At 47.9% G+C, this 13,128-nt stretch overlaps 2 protein-coding genes across 7 annotated transcripts; both read right to left on the bottom strand.

Moving 5' to 3' along the window:
• Positions 1 to 529: 529 nt before the first annotated feature.
• Rpp25l (ribonuclease P/MRP subunit p25 like) lies at positions 530 to 2,662 on the bottom strand. Its single transcript, XM_047525583.1, has one exon. The coding sequence runs from the start codon at positions 2,660 to 2,662 to the stop codon at positions 2,171 to 2,173; it is 492 nt and encodes a 163-aa protein (XP_047381539.1). The 3' UTR covers positions 530 to 2,170.
• Dctn3 (dynactin subunit 3) lies at positions 2,561 to 12,838 on the bottom strand. Of its 6 annotated transcripts, none has more exons than XM_047525576.1 (9): positions 12,704 to 12,838; positions 10,990 to 11,074; positions 10,239 to 10,325; positions 7,517 to 7,600; positions 6,337 to 6,395; positions 5,656 to 5,741; positions 3,815 to 3,895; positions 3,487 to 3,726; positions 2,561 to 2,698 (listed from the first exon to the last, which is right to left on the bottom strand). In XM_047525576.1, the coding sequence occupies exons 1-9, from the start codon at positions 12,797 to 12,799 to the stop codon at positions 2,689 to 2,691; spliced, it is 828 nt and encodes a 275-aa protein (XP_047381532.1). In that variant the 5' UTR covers positions 12,800 to 12,838; the 3' UTR covers positions 2,561 to 2,688. The 6 variants fall into 6 exon arrangements, with proteins under 6 accessions (XP_047381532.1, XP_047381535.1, XP_047381536.1 ...); XM_047525579.1 differs by having other exon boundaries at positions 3,487 to 3,597; XM_047525577.1 differs by having other exon boundaries at positions 2,562 to 2,698; positions 3,476 to 3,726.
• Positions 12,839 to 13,128: the final 290 nt, after the last annotated feature.

Raw genomic sequence — 13,128 nt, 5'->3', positions numbered from 1 at the left:
GCTGAGGCAGGAGAATGACAAGCAAGTTCGAGGCTAATCTGGGCAATTTAGCAAGATCCTATCTCAAAATAAAAAGGGATGGGGATGCAGCTCATTTCTAAGAGTGCTTCTGGGTTCAATTCCTATTACAGCTACACACACACAAATTGTCATATATTTAAACTTTATCTTACTTATTTTTATTTTAGGAACTAAAATAAAAAAATAAAAAAAAATCCAAGGCCAGATGTGGTAGTGCATGCTATAATCTCAGTGATTTGGGAGGCTAAGGCAGGAGGATCAAGGAAGTTTGAGGATAGTCTCAGCAACTGCTAACCACTTATTAAGACCCGATCTCAAAATAAAAAATAAAAAGGGTTGGGGATGTGGTTCATTGGTTAAAAGCCCATGGATTCTATTCCTAGTACCATAAAAAAAAAAAAAAAAAGAAACAGAAGGAAAACTATTTTGGTGGAGGGGAGAGGTACTGAGGATTGAACTCAGGGGTACTCGACTACTAAGCCACATCTCCAGCCCTATTTTGTATTTTTATTTAGAGGCAGGGTCTCACTGAGTTGCTTAGCACCTCGCTGTTGCTAAGGCTGGCTTTGAACTCATGATCCTCCTGCCTCGGTCTCTGGAGGATTACAGGTGTGCATCACTGCACCCCTCAAGAAAATTTAGATGAAAGGAGAATGGTCTGCCAGTGGCTGTCTGCAAGACATCTGAATCACTACAGCAGTCATAATCAATTTCAGGGGTGACATGCTTCATGACTCCATGCATCTGAAGGGACTGATGGGGCAGCCAGAGGTTTTCTCTCTTCATATTCCTGGAATTCTTATGACCTGCTCCTCAACCAGGATCCTCACATCATGCAGGGATCATCTATCTTGGAAGGCAAAGGATGCAGTATTTAAAGTTCTGACCACGGTCTGCTGGCTTTCTGGTGACCTTATCCCTCCTTATTAAGGTCTACAATCCCACGTGCCTGGTATCAGAAAATTATTTCAACACCCTCAAATTCCTACTATAATATGAGCTCACAAGACTCCCAAATTTCTGCTTTCCTTATGACTGCACACCCAAGCTGCTGGACAATTGGAGAAAATCTCAAGATCTATGGGAAACCCAACTGATTCAATTCTTTGGAGCCGACCACTACCCACAATCCTGCCCTAATGCCCATAGCCCCCTGTCTACTGATAGAACCTTCATCTCTTTCATCTCCCTGATCTCACCATGGTGAGTCTGAGTCAAAGGTCAAGGTGAGGCAGAAAAAGAATGGGAAAGGGTAAAAAGGCAAGTATGAGACTTAAAGAAAGATGTGAAACTGAGGTATTTTTTAAGAATACCTCAGGAAAGAGCATACTTACAAACCGAGAAAATTATATTAATAGTTAACATTTATATAGCACTAGCTGCTCGAGTGTTATCTAAGTGTCATATGTATATCTCTTTATTTAATTCTCATAACAACCCTATGAGGTAAACACTATTATGTCCCCATTTTGTGGATGAGAACACCAAAGCACACAACAGTAACTTGTCCAAGGTCAAAAGGTAGTTAAGTTTCAAGTGGCAGAACAAGGATTCAAACCCAGACAAGCTGGTGCCTGAGTCCATGAGCCCACTGTAACATATGCCACAGATGGGGAGAAATATCTGAGCTTTCGAACTTCCTAAATTAGTTCAAAGTGGGTGGCAAACAGTCACCCAAAGGCTTACACAGATTCAGGTCACTGCTTCAGTATTCTCATTGACTAAATCCTCCCAACACCATCCTGAGCCTACCCTTCCTCTATCTTCAGTTCATTAGCTCTCAGGGGGCAAAAGGCAGGCAGGGACTTCCACTCCTTTTCTCCCACTTCCACACAGCAGGCCAAGGCTCATATGACAAATGGGCAGAACCTTTATTTCCTAACTCTATCCTTGGACCTCTATTAGGAGGAAGATCAGATGTACTGTAGGCTGAATGTGAAGCCCTTCTCAAACAATCCAGAAATCAGGAGAGACCCCACAAATGGCATTCTTCATAGTAGTTCTTTCCCACAGGCCAGAGGGAAGGGGCAGCAGGACTTCTGTGGATTCAAGCTTTGTTAGGAATGTTGAGCAGTCACAAGGGGTTCTCAGAAAAGGCACAGCCATCTCAGATGTCCAGGTCTAGAGAACAGCCTGGTTCAGCAAATATTCAGGACCGGGTGTCTCGAGGCCTTCTTCGAGGTCGGGGGCCACAACTGGAGCTGGGCATGGAGCCCAGGCCAGGGGGTGCCCCTGGGGGCTGGTAGCCACACTCACTAGGGTCCAGGGGGTCCCGGCTGAGCAGTACCCACACTGCAGGCACATTGCGACGTACTGTGAGGGGGTCTAGGCCTGTGTCAGGTGAATTTGGGACCCAGCTGTCCTCAGTCTGCAGGAAACGCAGTTTGGTAAGCTGGTGCAGGCCTGGTACCCGTCGTTTGACAATCTCTGCGCAGCTGACAGCCTTCCCTGCAGCCCGGCCAGAACCTGAGAACACCACATGTCGTGCACTGCCTCCCTCCAATCGACCCAGTGCCAGTCCCAGCAGGTTTCGAATTTTGCTGCCATCTCGGACCCGCATCTCCAGGGTATCAGGAGGTAGCTGGGGCATTGGAGAAGGTGCTGGGAGCTCTACAGAGCCAGCTTTCCGGTAGTGCTCCATCCTGCTTGCTGTGGTTTCTGTGAATCTCACTGCCCACTGCAGGGAAGTATTAGATGAGTGGTAGGCAATGTGCCCCCGCCCTCCCCCCGCCATTCTCCATCACTCCCTCCACCCCCATTCGAGTATGGCCCTTTTTCTCATCCCAGACTTCCCAGGAACAGTGTCACACCCCTCATTCCCAGGCTTCTCAGACCAGGAACCATGTCTATCTACCTCACCTTGGGAAGAGGCTTACCCCTTATACGCCCTCCTCTTCCTCTAGACAGGGCTACAATATACCCCTCTTCCTCAGCAAACCTGAAGTCCCTGAGACAGGATCAAATTTCCAAGCATGGGTTCTTTGGACTGGGGCCAGATCCCATTATTCCAAACTCCTTAGGACTGGGAGGGAGCCCCAACCCCTATTCTGGGCTTCTTAAGGCAGGGCCCAGAACCCTTACCGTGGCTCTCTAAAAACAAGACTGAGAGCTCTTTATCAGGTACAGGAGGAGGTAATCCCCTTAATTTTGCGCTCCCAGAGAACAGGGCCAAGACTGTTTGACCCAGGTTCCTCGGGACACAGCAAAAACTCTTACCCAATGCTTCCCAAGACAGAACCGAAACCTCGCCGGGATCCCTAGGGCAGGGTTAAGCAGCCTTCGCCCCGTATCGGGGTCAATCTACAGCAACCCAGATCACTCAGAAACTCAGGAGCAAAGGCTCGAGAGGAGGGCTGCGTCAGCCAATCCTGGCCAGCCTCGGCCGTCTCCATTGCCACGGCCCGCTTCCAGGTCCCGCGGGCCACTGCAGCTAGCGTCCCCACCCTGCTGGTACCTGGATCTCACCTCCGCAGCCCGGGAGGGTTCACACTCGATCCTCTCAGCGCAGCCAAGATGGCGCGCGAGCCGGGAGTGCGCCGAGCCGGCGGGGCCGCGCACGCCGTACGGGGGCGGAGCCTGAGAGAAACCGAGGAGGAGCTTAGACCTGCGGAGCGAGCGGAGCTAGGTAGGTGCGGACTGGGAACACAAGCGCAGTCTCCGCAGATACATCCGGGACAGGGGCGCCCCAACCGGGGCAAGAGGGCCCTGGGCGGGAGGGGAGGTGCCACGTGAGGAGTCCTGCGTTTGAAGCATGAGGGACTTGGTCCTTAAAAGATGGGAGGGCGGGCATTACCTGTTGGACACTGCGGAAGCAAAGGTGAAGCTTGCGAACAGGAGGTTCAGTTTGGAGTGAATGCTACTGCTGCTGCTGCTGCTGCGCGGGCGACAACCTTAGTTACCAAGTGCTGAGCTTTGACCTCATCCTGTGGGCACTGGCAAACTAGTTTTTTTTTTTTTTTTTTTTTTTTTTTAGTTTTTAGTTGTAGATGGACACAATATCTTTATTTATTCGTATAAATTACGAATTTATTGAACCCAGGATTGAACCCAGTGCCTCACATGTGCGAGGCAAGCTATCCACCTCTGAGCCACAACCCCAGCCCTATCAGGGTTTTTGACAGGGGTCAATCGAACCAGTTTGTGTTTAGCTCTCTAGCGGCAGCAGAGGATGGCGTGTGAAGTGGGGCTGCAGTTGGCATGACCCTGGGAAGGAGCTGTACCACATACAACCCGATAGCAGCCTCACTGGGCTCCTGGCCACAGGGACCCAGGGGCGTGTCCACAGAACATAGTGCAATACCCAGCGAAGAGCAGGCATTCAGATGTTTGTTAGATGATTTGTTGAAACCATGAACCACAGAAATGGCAGTGGGAATGGAGAAAAGATTAAATTGGGAGATACTGGCAGGTAGTTATGGTGAATAGTTGGCGACTGTTTGAATGGAGAAGTAGTCTAGAATGACTGCCAGGTTTCAGACCAGTTTGGACACGCTGAATTCCAGGAGTCAGTGAGACCACATGGGTGGCGGGTGGCCAGGAGGCAGTTGGTAAGCAATCTGGAGCCAAATTACTCCCTGAGACCACAAGGAGGCAGCACTTAGCGGAGTGTGGTGCCCACTTCAGTTGCTCCCCTGCCGGGCCTTCCCAACTTCCCTTCCCAGAGCTTAAAACATCCAGATCTCTTGGGCTCTCCTAAGCAGCAAATGGCACCACGCAGGCTCCCAAGAGAGAAATTTCAAGGTTTCTCTCTGCATTTGCACATATTGCTCCCTTGGCTTGGAAAGTTCCTGCATTATTTACCCTTCAGGGCTGCTGCCTGTTCCATAGCCTGTTCTTTGTGCCTGAAAGATCTTGTGCATACCTGGTAGCACTGCGTATTGCTTGACTATATCCCTCAACATCCTGTGTCCTCAATACCTGGCATGGCATATAACTTTTAGAGGGTACTTGGTAAATGTAAGATAAATGGATGCAAAGGAATGTTCCATTCACATCAATCAAATGAGAGCCTTCATCTTGAGAGCTCTACATCTCCCAGAAAGCCAGACTAGCATAAGAATAGTTTCCAGTCCAATCACTGGGGAGGTTGACAGCTCTGCCTTCCATCACCCGCATCCCCACCACCAAGCGCATCCTAGACCAGAAGCTGGTACACTCCTCCAGTAATCTCTATAGTTTATTGTCACTGGAATAAATACACTGATGGGGGGGTTGCAAAAAAACATAACTGCCAGGTAACCTGATATCTGTCCTCAGAGCCCAACCTGAGTGCAGACAGGTGGTCCTTACATCTCATAAATACAAATCTGCCTCTGCCTTCTTATAGACAGGTTGGCTCAGGGCCCTCCTGGTTGCCCTGGCCAGCCCTGTGATGGGGAGCAGCTGTCACTCTTCTGCTGGCTTCACTTGCTTGGCAGCCTCTAGCTGGCAAAGCAGCTCATCCCACTGCACGAATTGCTTAGAAAGAAGCACTGTCTGGTCACAGGTCAAGGAGATGACAGGAGTCTTATTGAGGGAGTGATTTTGCATCTGCCAAAAGTAGGGATGGGGAAGCAGGGAATCGACAGGTTGGTTGGGATGGGAGGAGAGACCTAGAGGTGGAACAAAAGGATAGAGCTTGGGGAGAGCACCTACTGGGGTCTAGCTGAGCAGAAGGATACAGTTTTGTTGTATTCCTCCAGGAGAGCCTTGGACTCTTCAGTGATCTCCGCACACTTGTCCTGTAGGGCCAAAGTGGTAGAAAAAGGATATGGGCAAAGTCCTATCTCTCACTAATCTTATTCCCCACACAGCTTAGTGAAGGTGAAGCTTATACCTAGAACAAAAGGAGCAAAATGCTAAAGGGGCACTTTCAGGCCCTAGGATGGGTGCCTTAACAGAAGTCCAAATTATGAAAGGGGAGGTGGGTCACACACTTAAGAAAACATTCTGTCTAGTATATGTGTCCTCCTTCTGAACCCTCTTTGAACTTGAAACTAAGAACCGAAGATAGAGAAAAGAAGAAAGAAAGAAAAGAGAGGAGGAAGGAGAGAGAGAGGGGGAGAGCAGTTCTCCACTCATAATTGAGGACATACCATTCTCAGGAATTCTTGGGCACCTCCCAATTTCAACCTTCTGTTTCAGAATAGCTCTCTGGGAGGCAGGAGGCCTGGATGTAGCCCTAGACAAGTCCCTTCCCTGCTCTAGGGCATATGGAAAGTAAAGGACAAACCTCTGAAGTGTCAAAAGAAGGGCCTAAGGCCTGCTTCCCCAGGTAGAAGGAGTGTGGATGAGGTGCCTTACCATCTCTACCTTCCCTTTCAGTCCTCCTCATACCTGCTGCTGGATGTGGATCTGGGCCAAGTGCTGCAGGCGGGCGGCATGCTCAGGAACGGCTGTAAAACACATCGCACACTGCCCGATGATGCTTGTGCCCTCCCCCGGGACTGCTCAATAGTCTATTAGGTCTTCGGCAGGATTAGAGTATTGAGTGGAGAAGCTAAACAAACGCCAGGCTTCATCGACCGCTATAGCTGGAGGTGGTGGTGGGGCTCCCTGCCTGACCCAGTCTTAGTCCAGGACCCATAGGGAAGGGAAAAAACAGGTGCCAAGGAGAAGACAAAATTTTGGGGCTCCGAATGTTACCCCCTACCACTCAAATGCTATGTACATGGTCTGGTAAAGAGAGTTTTTGTTTGTTTGTTTTTGGTTTGGGAAATTAAACCCAGCAGTGCTTTCCAAGTCCTTTTTATTTTGAGGGTCTTGCTAAGTTGCTAATGGTCTTGCCAGAGCTGCTGAGGCTCATCTCAAACCTGCAATGGATTATATGCATATGCCACCATGTCCAGCAAAGAGTACTTCGTCTATCATGGGATCTGTCCCTTTGCTCTCAGTCCAGCAGCCCAGGTCTCTTTGGCTTTGGGAACGGGGAGCCGGCAGGTGGGCTGAGGAGGAATGCCAGGTTCCTAAACTGGCCACCTGGAATCTAACATCCAGAACCTTGACCACCATGTTGGGACAGCAGCTTAAGGCTGTCAGATACTCAGCAAGTAGCTGATCAGGAGCAGGAGGGGGAGTTGGAAAAAATACCTCCTGAGACAGACAAGATGGATATCTGGATTCAATTAAAGCCACTGTCTGCTTGTCAAACCCCAGGCCCAGGGACTCTCTCAGAAGTGCAGCAGGAAGAATTCATATCCCTGGCAGGGGCTCTGACTGTAAAATCAGGGCTCTGCAGCAATCTGAAGAGAGAGACTGAGGGGTGGGGTAGAAAGCAGAGTTGGGGGCTGCTTGAGCATGTGTTAAGTATACTCAGGCCCAAATTACCTGAGGTCCTGAAACTAAGCTCTCCATCCTGAGAATTTTAATTCTAGTAGAGATGGCAAGTAACCCCCGGGGTGGGGATAAAGAAAAGGAGTGATCCCAGCCTAAACCCAGGGAGTCTGAGGCCTAGGGAAGTCTTGCTCATCCACCCCTCCCCAAGCAGAACAGTGGAGCTGAAGCCCCAAAGAAGTACCTTTGATGGGAGCGCTGTCCAACATGGGTACCAGGTTGTCCACCTGCTCCAGGAGTGCAACTTGGGAGAGAATAAACTGTTCCTCTGAAGCATAAAGAAAAGACAGTGGAATTGAAGCAAGTCCCAGCACTGTTACTTCAATGCAAGAGGTCAAGCACCTGGCAGGAGTCAGGGTTGGGCAGCAAACCTACCCACTGCCTCCCTTCTCTAGGTGCACATTCCCATCCTGCCCCACCTCTCTTGGATGTCTTGTCTGACCTATCTTGAGCCCAAGAAGTCTCTCAATCTCTCCAAATCCCACCTTTCTCCAAGTTTAAATTCCAAAGCCCCTTTTCTTTCCTTCTTTTTTTTTTTTTTTTTTTTTTTTTTTTTTTTTTTAGGTACTAGGAATTAAGTGGGGATTAAACCCAGGGCTATTCTACTATATCCTAGCCCTTTTGAGACAGGGTCTTACTAAATTGTCAAGGCCAGCCTTGAACTTAAAATTCTCCTGCCTCAGCCTCCTAAGTCACTGGGATTACAGGCTCCTAGGCCTCTTCTTCTAGCCTCCTATCAACAATTCCTTGCCTTCTAGATCACAGAAGACAAAGTACTTCAGACTTGGGTCCTCATACCAAAGGTCCCCAGGGAGGCATAGAAGAGACATGTGACAGACTATACCAGGCAAGATCTGCTCAGTGGCTCTCAGAGGTAGAGAGAATACAAGTGGCAAGAGAGCTGGGAAAGCAGAGAGAGGCTAGGAAGAAAATAGGACCTGGGCTGGGTTCTGTATACACAGGGGGTTTCAATGCACTGAAATCCTTGGAGTGGGAAGACATTCAAGAATGAGGACTATAGCTGGGCAGTGGTGCATAACTGTAATCCGAATGACTCTGAAGGCTGAGGCAGAAGTATTGCACGTTTGAGGTCAGTCTGGGCAATTTAGTAAGATTCTGTCTCAAAAATATAGGACAGGCATGGTGGCTCATACCTGTAATCCCAGTGGCTCTGGAGACTGAGGCAGATTGCAAGTTCAAGGTTAGCCTCAGCAACTCAGTGATACCCTGTCTCTAAATAAAATATAAAAAAGAACTGGGGGGCTGGGATTGTGGCTCAGTGGTAGAGCGTTTGCCTAGCATGTGTGAGGCGCTGGGTTCTAGTCTCAGCACCACATAAAAATAAATGAATAAAATAAGGGCCTATCAACATCCAAAAAATATTAAAAAAAAAAAAAAAAAGAACTGGGGATGTGGCTCAGTAGTTAAACACCCCTGGATTCAATCCCCAGTACCAAAAAAAAAAAAAAAAAAGGGGGGGGGGAGATATGAGGTATAGCTCAGGGGTAGAGTGCCCTGGGTTAAATCTCCAATATCATAAAAAAAAAAAAAAGAAAGAAAAGAAAAAAAGAAAAGAAAAGGAAGGAAGGAAGGAAGGAAAGAAAGAAGGAGAAAGAGAGAGAGAGAGAAAGGAAGGAAGGAAGAAAGAAAGGAGAGTGAGGACTACTACATGCAAATGATTAGAGGCAGGAGTGCTTGACAATTAATAAAGGAAAAAGAATTCAATTGGCTGAACTGGAAAAGGCAGAGCCCCAAAACCATAGCTGGATGGGAGGATAGTCCATATAGACTAGAAGACCTTGGATGGCAGGTTAAAGAATTAGGATTTTATGCTAGCAAGGAGAGGAGACACTGCGGTTTAAAAGTAGGCAAGTGACATGCTGAAAATGTTTTGTGAAAATGAGACTTGACTAAGGCAAGAAGATGACTTGGGACACTGTAACTGCTTCCTGAGGCAGTGTCATAGGAAGAGAGGAGAGGCTGGGGTAAAAGTCAGTGCAGAGGGAGATCTCCTGAACCACAGCAATTGATCAGGAACTCTTTGAGAGTCCTAATAGCCCCTCTCATCAGATGTGCCCCTCCTTACCCACTCTCAGTGTTACATTACCCACCCAGGTTACAAACTCAGGTCCCTGAAGTGGGAATTGCCTCCTCTTGCTCTTGTTGTGCCCATGAGGGCAGGACTTTCTGGTTCACCACTGTATGTCTCTCACCCAGGATAATGCTTGAATTCATAGTAGATAACCATTGAATATCTTGTTTCTCTCTCTTTCTCTCTCTCTCACTCTCTTTGGAGGGTGAGGTGGGGTGGGGTCAGGGGAACAGGGTCTCACTATGTTGCCCAGGTTGTCCTTGAACTCACAATCCTTCTGCCTCAGCCTCTCAAGTAGCTAGGACTAAAGGTGCTTGCTACCATGCCCAGCTGAATATGAGGTGCTCAGAAATTCCTAGCTATGTAGTGGCTGACTGATATTTCTGCCTAGAACTCTGAAATACTGGAGATTTTTCACATGAAAGAAAAATGCTGAAACTCATGACAATATTCTCCTCTCTCCTGAATAACAATGGTCTCTGCCCCCATTTTTTCCTAGAAGATCTTCTATTCAGTGAGTAGAATGAGGAAGATTTGGAAGGAAAATTCTAGGGGTAGGCCATTGATAGAACACTGAGTGGCTCCCACTGTGGCTAGCACCATGGCCTACAGCTCACCCAGAGGTATGCTGCATTCAGTGCCTTCTACTGGATCCACAGATCATCTCAGGCTTTAGTTCAGAGCCTGGCCAAAATCCCAGACAGCAACTTTCAGGGCTGTATCATGTCAAGATGGGAGAGGGAGACTATCTCTGTGCCCTGTATCCCCACAACCAAGATCCTCCGGTGCACATACACACATAGTCCAGAATTACCTGCCAAGATGAACTGCAACTTAGAGGCATCAGGTATGGCAATGCGGTCAATGTACTCAGGATCCAGGTATTTGATCAGGTCTTCAACTAGAAAAGTAGCAAGATAGAAAATAGAACTTGGTTAGGAAACAGAACTCTGTCTTATAAAGTAAGTTTGGGGAATGGTCATCCTTGGAGGGAGCTTTGAATGAAGAGCTAATACCCATAGTGCTGCATCAGCAGCATCTACCAAGTTCCCTATTCCTCCTCCCTGTTTCTCCACTCTTACGATCTGCTGGCTGACCTCAGACTGTAGAGCTGGAAACACAATTGCTGCCACCACTCAGGGGTCCCCAGCACTGCCACTGATCCTCACCAAGGGTGGAAGGCTCCTTTCCTCCTTAATGCCAAACCAAGCCAGAGCTTGCTTTGATTTCTAGTTACTAAGCAAGTTACTAGCTGTGACATAACAGCCTAGTTGAACCAAGGCTGAGATTCTCAGTGTCTAATTTCTTTCCCTCCTTCACCAAGGGAAGCTTTCAGTAAGAGGTCTCATCTCATAACTTAAGACCCTGGCATGGGCTTGAGATTTATCTACAATGTAGAAAAGCATACTGCAATTCACTATGTTGGCAGGGAAACATCTTCACATTCTTTCTTTCTGTCTTCAAGGAATTACTCTAGTGACCTGCTGGCTGAAGGAGTAGAGTGAGGTTCCAGAAAGCACAGGTATGGAAAGTAGAGCTGGCAGGGACCCCATGGAAGCACTTACTCTTTTTGTACAGAATCTTCACCCTCTCCCTCTTACTGGCAATGTTCCCCAAAGCCACCTGCACCTTGACCAGACCATCAGCCACCTGTAAGGAAAGTGGAGGTTAATTCCAAGATATACCACCTGGCTCAAGGCTTGGAAGAAGTAAAGAATCCTCATTCCCCTAGACTCCAAAACTTCTGAGTCCTAGTAATCTAGGTTGGTCCTCTTCTCTTACATTAAAGAAGATGAAGCCTAGCTTCAGGGAATCCTTAATATGAAAGGAAAAGAATCATGTAACTTCTTGGGGAGTTTCAAGTCTGTTTCAGGAGACAATTAACTACTTTAGAGTTTATGGGGCACCAGCATATATTACATATTCCCTGGTTCCTAAATCCTTGGGCATGAGAAATGCAAATATCTTAATCCAGGTTTTCATTACCCCACGACTGGATGACTACCAGCTGCTGAACTGACTGGCCTACCTCTAGCCCCATCCCCTCCAAATCAACTCTACTGTGGAGAATGGAAGGGTCTTGGAAGACATCTAGGATCCTAAAGATGGTCAATCCCTGTATTAGGGCATATAGAAAAGAATCAGGTTGTGGAGAAGTAGAGCACGGTTAAGAGCATATGGATTGAGTTTGAGATGTCTGCTGAATATCAAATGGAAAAGTGTGGAAGACAAATGGACATTAAATCAGGTTCTCAGAATAGAAATCTTAACCAGAGATACATATTTGAGACATAATGGCAAGTAAAGAGTAACTGAAACTATGGAAGTGAATGGGCTGACCAAGGATTTAAGGGTAGAAGATGAGAATTTTCACTATACAAGAGTTAAATAGAGAAGGACGCTATGGAAGTGAATGAGTTCACCAGGGTCTTAGGGTAGTGAGTGCAGAATGCTAATATTCAAGGGACAAATATGTTGATAGGCAAATAAGACTGAAAGCAGCAGCCAGAGGGTAGAAAAAATATCAGGTAGGCTAGAGTCACAGAAGCCAAAGAGAAGAATGTTTTGGGAAGTTAGTTTTCGAGTGGGCACACAATCTGCTGGTGACAACCAATTCCACAAGTGTACAAACATACAGCACTATTTCTAATGCACTTAACTCCAGAATATGCCTGACACTGCACCAGAAGTTATTCAGTAATTGGGCTTCCCATTGTAGAAATACGGCATTAGAGGGTACCCAGCTCCCAAACTTGTCAAAATTTAATCATCGGTGTGGGGTGATTGTCAGCATCTGAACACCTAGCACCCAATCCCTGACACTCCTATTCTTGGCCTTCTCAGACATCACCTCTCACCCTTTACCACCTCTGCTCTGACTCCTTTGGGGTTCCATGAACCTCTACCTGCACAATTCATTTAGCAACTCACTACGCAGGGCTCCAAGACGGCACTTCCATTGTGGACTTCATCTCCTATTGAAACTCTCATTAGTCAGTTTCTCAAGTGTGTCAGATCTCCCCAACTAGCCTGCAAGGGTGGGGCAGAGTCTTAGTTACGCTTGTCATTGAACCCATCTCAAAAAGGAACTATCCTCAGAGCCTACCATGGGAACGGGTCCTGAGGGTACAATCGGCTCCAAAAGATCCCCAACCTTTGTTATGTCAAAGGCTGGACTGTGGACGACAGGATTGGAGTGGTTGCATCCATCCCGAGTGCCGAACCAGTGGACTGCTCTTGCCCTGCAGCAGAAACGGACCACCGGACCCGAGCTCTCACCTTCCGCGTGCCGCGCGCCCCACTCGGCCCGTACACCCAGCGCTCCAGCTCCTCTACTCGGGCCTGTAGCCGCTGCACGTCTGTCAGAGCCGCCATCGCCACTACCGCCCCACCTCAACCGCGGAAGAGTCAGAGGGTGGGACATCCGCCCAAGGAGGAAGGATGGCCAATCTGAGTGCACGGATGGTCCTCCGGACAGGAAGTGACGCCATGATTCAACCTTTCAATGCCAGAAGTAACCAGACGGGCAGGTGAAAGAAGTCAAAAGCTGTCTAGTTACCTAGGTAACGCTACCTGATCGTTCCCTACCCAGGCTTCCAGTGCCTGGTTATCAAGATTTTTCCTTTCTTCTTCTAATTTCACACCGAAGAGTTTTCCCTGCCCCTTTCCTTAATTTTGCAGGTATAAATACACCCACTATTCCA

Source organism: Sciurus carolinensis, chromosome 14, assembly GCF_902686445.1.
Source record: "Sciurus carolinensis chromosome 14, mSciCar1.2, whole genome shotgun sequence".
NCBI classification, from domain to species: domain Eukaryota; kingdom Metazoa; phylum Chordata; class Mammalia; order Rodentia; family Sciuridae; genus Sciurus; species Sciurus carolinensis.
This window is presented reverse-complemented; position numbering and strand designations above follow the sequence as displayed.